The 12234-nt window shown below is 36.1% G+C and overlaps 1 protein-coding gene across 1 annotated transcript in view; it reads right to left on the bottom strand.

The window, feature by feature from the left end:
* IMPG1 (interphotoreceptor matrix proteoglycan 1) overlaps nucleotides 1–12234 on the bottom strand; it is a gene marked incomplete at both ends in the record, with an annotated part of 57193 nt that overhangs the window by 26754 nt on the left and 18205 nt on the right. The window contains 7 exons of the mRNA XM_084261633.1: nucleotides 241–317; nucleotides 1697–1950; nucleotides 3283–3303; nucleotides 4897–4955; nucleotides 7719–7865; nucleotides 9550–9641; nucleotides 10690–10757. Coding sequence (XP_084117759.1) covers nucleotides 241–317; nucleotides 1697–1950; nucleotides 3283–3303; nucleotides 4897–4955; nucleotides 7719–7865; nucleotides 9550–9641; nucleotides 10690–10757 — 718 coding nt within the window. The remainder of the gene's footprint in view (nucleotides 1–240; nucleotides 318–1696; nucleotides 1951–3282; nucleotides 3304–4896; nucleotides 4956–7718; nucleotides 7866–9549; nucleotides 9642–10689; nucleotides 10758–12234) is intronic.

Here is a 12234-nt window from a genome sequence, read left to right as displayed (position 1 = left end):
TGTTTGTGTTGTAATTAAAACTGGAAAAGGTAATAAAAAAGCAATATTCACCTGTAAATGCTCTAAACAGTATCTCTGTTGCAGTATAATACCACAACATTAATTCTTACAGCATTTATAAACATCAGATATGTTTTTTAGCATAAGAGCCTTTAGCTGCATATTTATATACAACTTAAGGCTGTTTAATTTCATTTGTCATGGATAAATAAATAAAACCAACAACCAGTATTAACTTACCAAATCAGGGCCTGCCAGAGGAATAGTGACCATGGCTTGGATATCATTATCAAAATCACTAGGTGGTATAATAGATTCTGGAGGGAAAAAAAGAAAAAAAAAGAAGGTATATATATAACAATATTTCAGCAGTGGTACACGGAAAGTTGATCAAAACATGTCAATTCAGTAAAAAAACAGTATTAAAACTATTTTCCATCAAAAACCCTAATTTAAAAAATACACGTTAAGAAGAAAGAGGCATACATTGCCATTTAAACCAGCAATTATGAGGAAAGTAGGAATTTTATATACAGTATTCTTTGTATTCTTTATTTAGCATAAAGGGGATAGGTCTGCAGAGAGCTGAACCACGGATGAATGCTTAAAATCAGCTGAAGTAAGAACTGCTCAGTTAAATCTGGATGGGCTATGATGAGTAGTTATATTGTGTTATTCATGAAGCCTAAATCCATTTCAGTTTTACCCAGAATCCAGCTGTTTTCAAAAACTGGTTATTAGAAATAACTGCTGGGTAAAAGATGATTAAAGTAGTTATTATTAGAGTCTTCTATATCCATGATTTTTTTTTTCTTGGGATATTTAATCTACATTAAAATAGGACATATTATTCTTACAGAAAATATTAGTTCATTTAGATACATTATTGCTTTCCCCTAAAAAAATGCTGCAGTTTGTAAACAAAACACTACAGCTAAAATTTGGTATGTGTTTTAATGTTGTTTTGGTAAATATACATATGAAAAAAATATTTTAAATTATTTTCTCCATTTTTAACTCACCTCCCAAAAACTAGGGTTATGCTGGCTTTGAAAATAATATGGAAGGACTTTAGAGGGATATTTGTTAGCTAGGATGCAGCACTTCAGCCGGGGGGTCTGTGCAATCAGCTTGTCATCTACACTCCCTATGTCTTTCAGAGAGCAAAATGCACCTTTGCCATGTGATTCACACCACTGATTCTGGCTTGGGATCAAATGCTCTTTAAAGTGTCTCTCTGACTTCACTAGGAGGTTAGATGGCTTGTTTGTGGTTGAAATGTGCTTCTGTTAGAGGAAGCCCTCACTTTTTGTCTTATTAAAGAAACAGGACTGTCAATGCTGAAAAATTAAAATGATACATAGCATTTCTTTATTTTTTCCCTCTTACTTGTCTTAGTGTCATGTATGTCTCCACTTATTTGTCTTAACTGTCTTATCCAGTTTATATAAACAACCAAGAAAGAAATAGATACTCCAACATGATGAGAAGTTCAGCTGTATAATTATAAAGGTACATTTGGCTATAAAATTTAACTTAGATCTGCGCTTCATCTGGATACAACACAATTCCTGGGAGAATGCAATACTTTGAATGAAAATGATCCGACAGAGAAGCAAAGGGGACTTGACTGAAATTGCATCAGTCTGACAAGGCAGGGTCCAGACTTTCACCTGGCACCAGCCTGCCTACTGACCATCAGTAAACTGAAGTGTCCCGAGGTCCAACGGCAGGGACTGGTCTTCATGGAGTGCGATGGCTACCAGCTGCTGAAGGTCTGTTACTGTGAGTTTAGCTGCTGATATTTCCCTCTCTTCACTTGGAGAAAGTGGAATTTTTTCATTTTCAACTTTATTAGAGCCAATAGTTGAGATGTCATCTGCTGTGCTTTTTAGTTCTGAGCCATCTCTCTCAAAGTTCACCACGTATCGTGCTATAGTGCTGCTTGATCTGCAAGAAGATGCAAAAATGCCAGTGTAGTGAAATCAGTTTCTGGCTGAGGACTGGTTTCACAACAAAGAAACAAACAAAAATATACGCAAACATAAGATATTGTCTTGTCTAAAAACAATGCAGAGATGGTTCTTTCTAACGAGACTGCCATCTTCAATTTACTTTTGTTATACCTAAACCTTTTTTATTCCTTCTGTGCCTAACTTCTAATAAAAATTCCAATATTGAGAAGATTATAAAAATGGTCTAACATAATCCAGCTTAATCTGACTAGAACTGGTAGTGAAGTCATTAATTATTGGTTCAAATGGTAATAAATGCATGCTGGTGTTACTAGAAGCCATAATCACCTATTAATTATACAGGAAACTATGAAAAAGGACTTGACAGTTCATAAAACTGCAGATAAGCAAAGATCTTATCACACCTGGGGCAATTTTTTACTAATTTTTGAAGAACAGCAAGAAAGTTAGCTAAAGGGACAAGCAAATCACTTTTCACAATGGGAGTTAGCTTTTCCAAATCCAAGTGAACGTGTATGGCTTCTCCCAAGATGCACTTGTTTAACAGACATCTCAAATTTTCACATTTTTTAATACATCACTCTTCATAAATGCTAAATTAATCTAATTAAAATGAAGAAACGATGGGCACATCATGCAACATTTGTACTCCATTATATTGCTTTGTATATTATCAAATAACCAGAAAGAGAGGAATTTCACTTTATCTAGTATGTGCTATGTATTTACATTTATATGACATTGTAAGTATTCAGGAAATGCACTATACAATTCTTCTTTCTAACTATGAGTAAAAGAGAACTGCTAGACAAATTATTCCCCAGCAGCACTTTTAAGCAACCAAAGACTGCAGTTGTTTGTACTACCAGTTAAAAGCTCCTTGCATGTCAACAAACTAGTAACTGGTCTCTGTCATTCTATCTGGCCTGATAATAGTGGTCACAAATCAAATTCTACATACTTGTATATGGGGATACAGCTAGGATTTGCAGGTGAAAAATGAAAATTTAAATATGGTTTCCCAATTTTTTCACTTTTGGTTTATGATTGATAAAGACCTTTGCTCATCTGAACATGAATTAGGTCAAAGAACTGCTTCTCCTTCAGAGTCCTGTCAAAACTGACTACATGAACCTGCCAGACTCAGGTAAAATCTGTCCCTGCTGCTTTTTATCACAGATTTTATACTTAGGCAGAACACAATTCACTTTGTCACATCAAGATAAAGAACATTTATTGATATATCTATCTACTTCTAATAGTCTATAAAATGATTAATCTTAATTATGAATTAGAGAAAAATTACCCATCTTTCTCCTTCTTCTGTCTTCATTTCATCACAAATGAAAGGGTTTGAAAAAGGGTTGCAAAAAAGAAAAACAAATAATCATGTGTACCAGTAAATCAATCAGTCATACATCAAAAACATGTTTGATAATTTATCTTATCTTCTACCTGTCATCTATAATTTCTATCTCTGTGAAAATCACAGCTTAGTCTTCACTTTTTCTGTTCCCAACAATGGGAATCTCCATATTTTGAGTGGGGAAACAAGAATTTTACTTTACATTTATAATTTGAAACATCTGCTTTCCTATTTCCCACTATTAATGTTGCAATTTGAGCACTGTCATTGCTAATCTAGATCTTTAGGGTGGCAATGAACACCTGTATCAGTAGTAACAACTGTTAGCACACATCACCTACTCAGGGCTCATGTCACAGGTCAAGTCACAGGGGTAACTTGACATATTGATTACCTCTGGAAGGCATGCCTACATTGACTTTCTCTACTAAAATGCCCTGTTATTTTCCCTGATGAATTCTTAGCATATTTAATGTTGTCCTTCCTTAATGCCTTGTGGGAGATGTTGTTAATATAAGTAACAATATGGCTAAAGGAAAGAAACACCTGTCTTGGTTGGCCTGTAATTCTCAGGAGGGAATTAAATTACTAGGTGATGGGAAGCAATCTTCATCGTCCACATTGATGAATGTACTCCTGGAGTCACAACTGAAAGAGGTTTGTTATTGCAAGTTGCAACTGTGAGATGCTACTTCAGATTTTCTCTGCTTGTTTTTTGCGGTAGACAAGTTTTTGTTCTCTTAATTTCATCATAAAAATGTAAGCAGGTAATTTTCACTGCCTTTGCTCTTGTCTCTCGTTTTCTCCAGCAATTTCTCCAGAGAGGAAATAAACTGGGAAGAAGTATGCTGTTTTCTAAAAATGCATTGTGAGATTAATGCTCCCTTTGATTCTTTATTTAACATGCTCTTATCTGTAGGAGTGCAACTCTATCAAATACTCGGGTTTTGAACCCTGCTCACCTGTAGATTCTCTATTGAAAAAATAGACAGTAGCTTGTATTAACAATAAATGTACGAGGAACCTAAAACTAAAAAAAATGGCAAGACACAACACACATTTATTAAAAGAATCAAACTTTTTAAATTGTTTGAAACACCTAGGAAACGTCTATTGGAAAAGTTTTATGTGTGTGAACATGTGTCCTCCTGCAACCCTCTCTTGCTAAGACACCTGTACTGTGATCCATGAAGGGCACAGGATTCACACACACAAAAAAGTGGCCACTTAAATAATCTTACTTCTAATTTTCTTTACCTTGTCATTTTAGAAATTCCTCAATACAGTGTTGCTAGCAAACAATTTCAAAGACTTTACTGACTACTTCACCCCTTAGGGAGTCAAAGCTACTTTTACTGAGTATTTCAAAACCTCATAGTCCCACTTGGGACATGTTGGCACTGCTCTCTAGATTGTTTCTGTGCTGTTCTCGGAAAAACATTTTCTGTTTATAGCAGTACATACTATTATAGAGATCTCTTCTTGTTAGAGGGAAAGAAGGAAAAGCAGAATCCTAGTAGCCAAAAGAAAAATGAGTCCCATTTTCTTACTTACTTAAATCCTAATACGTGGATCTCTTTGAATCCTGGAAGTTTCTCAAATATTTTTTGCATCTGTAGAAAACCCAAATCATTAATTCAGCATTATTTCTACCACTCTAAAGCAAAAAGAGCACTCTAAACCACAGGTTGACTACCTAGACAATATTTTTTCTATTTCAGAAAGAGCTCAACTTAAACACAGTATTTGCTGCTTATGTTACCTGTTCATAGGCAAAATGAAGTACAAAATACAACTTTTAAACTAATGTATTTATGTAAATCAGTGGTAATATAGTTTGTAATAGAGCAAGTCAAACAGGGATCAAATGCTTTTCTCATTTTCAGCAGTTTTGGTTCATGTATAACTTTAACTGTAAATTGTTAATTGTTCAGAAATATTAGCCAAATACAGATGGATTTAGATTATTTGACAAATCATTTATAAATTATAAAGTTTTAACTGCCTTGTACATATAGAATTACTTCATATAGTTTTAATTCTAATGTAAACTACTGTACAATTTCATGATTTTGAATAGAAGAGACAATACAAATAAACAATGAGCAGAAAAGATAAATTCAGCATAAATTTTTCATACTTCAGCATGAGTGTTTTTATCAGCACCTCAAGAATAAACAATGTTTTGAGATCCAGCTGATCCTTTGATTTTATTTCCAGTTGCAGCAACATTTAAACAGCTAAGTCAAATGAAATATTTTATGTAGATCTACTCTGTCAGAGGAAAGGGATTTCTTTTTTTAAACACACAGTTCCTTTCTGATTCACTTCCTGGCCATGTTAAATACCAAGCAACACATCATCCAAGCCTCTTATCTGCGAGCAAAGCCTGTGGAGTTGAGAGAATTCAGGACTTTAATAGAAATGAAAAAGTCTTTTGGGACATAGGGCCCTTTTAATTCATCATATCACTTAAAATCTTTATGGACTAATGTGGAGATCTTTTTTCTTCCTTAACTATATGATTCTGTACAAACCCAGCAAACATTTAAAATTCGTTCATGTGTGAGAGTTTTTCAGAACGGGCAGTTGGACCCGGAGCTCTCTTTGCATTTCAAATGCAGGTTAAGTGAAGAAGTAGCAGATCAGTGTAGTATTTCAACACAAAGCATCAGCCACACAGTACCTGTAGGTCACTGTATCTGTAGATTGTGGGAAGATTTTAAATATTATTCATGTGACCAAAGCTGACAGAATGGAGATTAAGGGTCTAAATCACTAGTATGGAAGTAATTTTCCTAAATTTAGGCAAGCACTATAATTTTAGATACCTTAATGCTGTCTGCTGCTCAGTTGCTGATTCAAAAGATTACACCTCTCCCATACTTGAGAGGCCCTTGCAGATGTGCTCGATAACCTGGTGCACTAGAAATGGAACTGTATGTCCCAGTTTAGGCTACTGAATCTGTTTTTAGCCATGTTCTGCCAGATGACTTTTGGCACAGGCTCTGTTCAGTCTCTTCCCTTCATATCATGATGCAGTTGATACTTTGTTTTAACTGTATGCACATGTGCAGCTTCCTTTTTCCTACTTGTGCCAAATGAATTTCTGTTCACTGAGTTGTGTAAGCATCAGAATCTGCATTCCATTTTCCTTGTGCTTTTAAATGCCTGTTGTGGTGTACAGATGTACCTCTGAACATTTGCACTGCAATGTCTGTGCTAACTCTTCCCTCTCGCTGTGTCCTGGAATGAATTAGAAACTAAGCCTGGAACCTCACATCCCCAGCCTTTGCCTCTCTGAAATTTGTACAAGAGCACATCTATCTGGACATGGTTTTAATTCTGAATAAAATCTCCTCACTCTCACCCTTTGAGTGCACTTGTAAAGCTGTCTTGTTTCAAGACTGCCCTCTGCCTCATCCTTGACCTATCTTTGGAGGAAAGCACATCAGGTGTATTTCATGGTACTAGACTACAAGTCGTTTTCTATTAAAAAATGCACATCAAGAACAACTTTGGACTCTTTAAGGTGGTCAGATGAAATTTCATGACAATGGAAAAAAATTACTAGTCACGAAGCTGCATTTCTCACCCTTTTATTAATGAAATTAATTAAATAACTTAATCATCTTGCTGAATTACATGATTAAATGTGTACTAAACAAAGTCTGCACACAGTTCTGTTTAAAGATAATACTGCATATCTCCAGAGAAGCCACTTTTTATCAGCTCTGCCATCACATCCTTCACCATTTTTCTGTGCATACCTGAAACTGAACCATGGTAGTGAACTATCTGGCACTAAGGAATGCTCATGAAACTGATGAGAAGATTTAGTTAATTTTTACAAAGAAAATCTTTTGGGAACCCCAAGTCATTAACTGCGATCTATTAAATTGATAGCTGAACATTCAGCTAATATTATTAATTACATGAGAATACCACAGATGTCCCAGTTCTTACAGAAACTGGTAATGCACAACAAAATGACTAGAAGTCCTTTGAAGAATAGTTCAGACAACAGTAGCTAATTACTTCTAACATTTATATTACATTTCTCATTAGGTTTATTGCAGAAATTAGATTATGACAAAGTACTGTCCATGAATTCCTGATAAAGCCCGAATGATATGCCTAAAGTTATTCAGTTTATCAGTTATCTGAGGCTCTACTGCTGACAAAGATACTGGATCCCCCTAAACCAGGGGAAAAGCTGACATAAAAGAAAATTGAAAGTCTTGAGACAATAGGAATTACCTGTTTCAAATGAGGGCAGTAGATTCTAATTCTGTTTCACGGTGAAGGTAGTTTCATAATATGAATATCAGCCAAGACACAAAGTCAACATTTCAGCATTCACTCAGCCTCCTTACCTGTAGCTGGAATTTGGCAGCTAGCTGTCGGTACTGTGGGGAGTTGGGATCGTTCAGTTCAGGTGTAAACTCCTGGTCAGTGAGAGTCACACTGAATTCTACCATTTGCTCCACAGGCTGTTCTGGGACTGTGTTTGTTCCCAGCTCCTGGAAAAGAAGAGAGGAAAATAACAGGGGAAAAATACAACTAACTTGGGTTTTTTCCCCACCACATTTCAGTGTTTATTTGGTAGAAGAGTTCCCTTTTAAGCCTGTCCTGAAAAGGACCATCTGAACCATATCCTACAAAAGGTGAAGGTTCCTAGCCACATCTGTTTGCTTAATTCTTCTGTATTTTCAAACAAACTTCTACTACTGTAACTTGAGAGTTCCCTTTGATATGCATAAATGAATGTGATGAGGACAATCAAGCCATTTCTTGCACAGAATATTCCTGAGTCATCATATTTCCATCATCATTAAAGTCATACAGCTTTACTTGCCACTTTGGAAGTGCGTGACACCAAAGGGAGTGACAAGCAAATACTAAAAGCTGGTTCCTGCACTACCCTCAGAAAACTGAGCAAAATGCCAGAGTCTCTGTTACTGTTCCATGTTTAGACATTTCTATTTGTTTTCCCCTGATAATGGAGTTAGCCCTACCTGTGTTACACCTTTCCTGTGCAACTGACCTTACTGTTAGTAAATGCACTCTTATTTTGTTTGCTGTTAACCAATGCTATTTGCAGAGAGAGCACTTTCTGCACCTATTGATGCTGTGTAACATCTCTGCTAAGTCATTTTCTAGGGTGCCTTGGGTTCAGAGGAATGCATGGTTTGTATTGTATATAAAAATGTGGCTCATCAGTTAGAGAAAACATTTTGTAATGTTCTACCACGTAAGCAGAAGATTAAGGAATATGGACTTTCTGTACAGCTGCCCTATGACCTTTGAGGACCCAGTCTTTAGAGAACTGATCACAAAGGACTGGGTTGAGAAAGAATGTGGAGACCTATAATATGAACTGGTTAATGCCAATCTCCTGGTACATCTCAAACATCACAAGTAAGAGATTTTAAACCCATTTTTGTTCTTGCTCTTTCACTCCAAAACTATGATACAGGTAGGTAATAAATAGCTGAGAATATTAAGATTATTTTGCTTTCTTACATCCTAAGGATGTGGTAATTGTGGACAGTAAATAGTATTTATGAGGGATCATTCAAGTGCAATTCCTGTGTTGGAACTGAGAAGCTTGCAGAGGCGGAAGGTGGCATATTGCCAGGGTTGTGATGGGTGAGGTTTGAGCCAGCATTTTGGCCCTCAAATTCTCGGTGGTGGCAGCACTCAGACTTTGAGTTCATCCAAGAGGGGAGGAGGTTGCCTGAGCCTCTTCCTGCAGCCAGTACATGCAAACAACGAACAAGCCCCGAGTGGCTTGTTGAGGAGCTGCTATTTTGCTTTTAGGAAGCGAAAAAGCCTCAGAGGAAAGTCGAGGGGAAAGCTCAGAAGGAATGCATTTTTACATTATTAAGAACAAAGTTACAAAATGGTGCAAAATCAGCAACGGGCCCCTCATTAAAAGAATGAAGACTTCGCCTAAAAGCTGGTTGCCATACTTTTTACACTTTCTACCATGTATTCAAGAAACATTTTGTATTATGCCAGTGCAGAACAGATGCTAATAAAACCCCTCACTCCTACTAGCAGTAACAGAGGGGAGCACTCATGGTTTATAAGCAGTAATTGTTTATAAGGCTTCCCCCTCCTCTTTTATTCTAGCTGAGCTCAAAAAGAAGAGGTGAAAAAAGAAGGGTAAAATAGTAGGATAGGAAGGTAGACTGCCCTCACCTTCACTGGAGTCTTCGTGTCGTTGACAATTTCATTGAGCAGCGTGCCGTTAGGTACTGTTGCATATGGAGAGAGGGATGTGCCAGGGGAGCCTGGGGGATGTTTAAGGTAAAATCAGAGAAGAACAGGTTTGCACATCAAAAGTCTTCCCCTATGTGTGTTGTTCATGTATCAGCTCACTGGAGAAACTTTCCTTATGGAGGGTGTGTTTGGGTACAAGCCTGCACCAGTGAAAGGTGGTCATGACTTTATAGCAGAGGTAAAGCTGCTATGTTTTAGACAACAGACAATATTTTTTTACAGGTCAAAATATCAGTAGCATTGCATGTGTGTGACTGAAGGCAAAAATGGCACTACTGTGCATCCATTACATTGTGTAAGTTAAATAGTATTTGATAATTTTCTGTCATACTGGATTATATACTGCCAAATGTCTAAGTTGGATTTTGCCAGTGGAGATTGCTGTATCTATGACAGCCACCTTTCTTTAGCACTCAATTTAAAGCAACAAGAGATTTGACAGACTTTTCCAGCTAGAGCAAAAATTATCACGTTGGAAGTCACTATCAGCGACATTCCATTGTATTTAGCCCATAAAAATATGTGTGCAGGATGTTACCTTCTTGAATGAAAATGCTCATGTTTCCAAATTTTTATCACTGCATAAATTTCTAACGTTATTTTAAAGATTGTAGTACACAACATTGTTGGTAAGTCTAATTAGAATAATCTGCTGAAATTAATGTCTTGGCATCACTATGACTTTCTGGCTAAATCAAATCTTTATTTTCATCTGTTTGCTAATTTTGGCTAACACAATCCAGCTGCTAACACTCTAAATGTTATTTCACAGATGATATAAAATTACCTCTACTCTCTGTTCCCCTGAAACTAGGAAAACATGCACATTTAAAGACTGAAACAAACCAGGAATGCTACATTTGAGCAGCAGACATGCTGTAAAGAAATGAAAAAAATGCTTCTTATAGATGATTTTGCTGAAGTGTTTTCATTGTACTTCACTGAAATTGTCATGCTTCTACTGCATTCATTAAATTGCAACCCTCTAAGATCTACGAATCACTGGTTTTAGCAATTCTATTTAATGGGCAGAGACACAGCAAGCAGATTTGGTTTTACCTGTAGAAATGGAAGGAATGTCTTCTAGTTTTTTGCCACCTGTTTTCTCTGTGGATATCTCATCTTTCCTATCAATCAAATAGAAAGAAGTGATTTAAGGATCAGTGTGATGTTCTGGTAATGTCATAAGGTGTAAAATGTAGAAATGATCCCCTATATTAAGTGTACTTTAAGTGAGAGAGATTTCTAATGGAATATTGGATAAGGCGGTTAAACAGGCAATGGAACAGTAGATCATATTTTATATTCAACAGTTTATATATTTCCTTTCCTCTCCTTCAATATGATATTTGCTCTTACAATGGACAAAAATACTCATTTGATATATTCCTACACCTGTCAGGAGTCTACTCATGAGGTTTGATGACTGATTTTCTCTGAGAAGTCAGAGGGATAGGTTCACAGAGATTAAATCCATACACAGGTTCTGCTTTTTCTCTTTGAAGTCTGAGTGGTTGACCATTGACTTCGTGTATGTTATCTAAACCAACTCTTGTCTCCTTTGCTATATCTCATCCTATCAAGATAGTTCAGTAAGGATTTTGTACACTCCTAATATTAGAGTCAATGGACTTTTCATGATTCCAAAGGTGTTTTATGTTTCCTTCAGTTGTCAGCCTGCATTAAAATATCATAAGGATGCTTCCAACTAATAGTTTCAAATTCGATTCCTGGATCAGGATCTTTATGAATTGCGGGAACGTTTATGCAGTATGTGTATTTAAGAACACTTGATAACAGTCATGTGAAAGATTCCTGCAGCTAAGGCTATAGAATAGTTTATACTCTAAACCCAAATTTGTATTCATTTGTAGCTTTTGGAAACAATTAGATTCTTAGCTAAGAATCTTCTAAGCAATGCTTTGAGGTTTTGTTCTTTCACAAAATTAGGGAGTGAAGAATTTCAGATGCTTCGAGTTCTAAGTAGAGTGTGGAAAATAACAGCACAAAATTAAAAAAAAAAATCAACCCAACAGCGAATAATTCAAATAAATGAGGATAGAACTCCTCAAAAATTATATAGAAATAGCTATTATAAAGTCAGTGCACGCAGATGGAGTGTTTGTGAAAACTGAAAGAACTAAGGGCACCTCAAATGTGTAGTGTCATGTTAACTGAGACATCTGTGCTGCATTTTCATACAGGACCAATCTAGATATTTAATAACACAAATAAAAAAATATGAACAACTCCTGGTTTACCACATCCTCTGGATATTTTGTGTGGTGAGTACTAACATAGTATTTGTAATGTTTTCACAATGTTTTTAACTGGACATTAATCTCTCTACATGGCATCTACAGATGAAGTCCAAAAATTTGTAATCACAGTTGCCCATATTTCCAGCTAAAACCAAATAATTTCATAGAATCTACTTCACCTAGTCTAGGGAAAACCATACTGTTCACAAAGATCATAAGAACACTAGGATCACTTATTGCCTTGCTGCTGCTGTTTGCACCAGACTGAGTGAAAAGGCCTCCCTCTGGACTTCCAGGGGAGTTTAATTAGGCCCTATGTTATTAAAAATACATTTCTGAGAAA

The sequence above is a fragment of the Gallinula chloropus genome (assembly GCF_964237585.1).
Source record: "Gallinula chloropus genome assembly, chromosome: 3".
In the NCBI taxonomy this organism is placed as follows: Eukaryota; Metazoa; Chordata; class Aves; order Gruiformes; family Rallidae; genus Gallinula; species Gallinula chloropus.
Note: the sequence above shows the minus strand (reverse complement) of the source record. Positions and strands in the feature narration are given on the sequence as shown.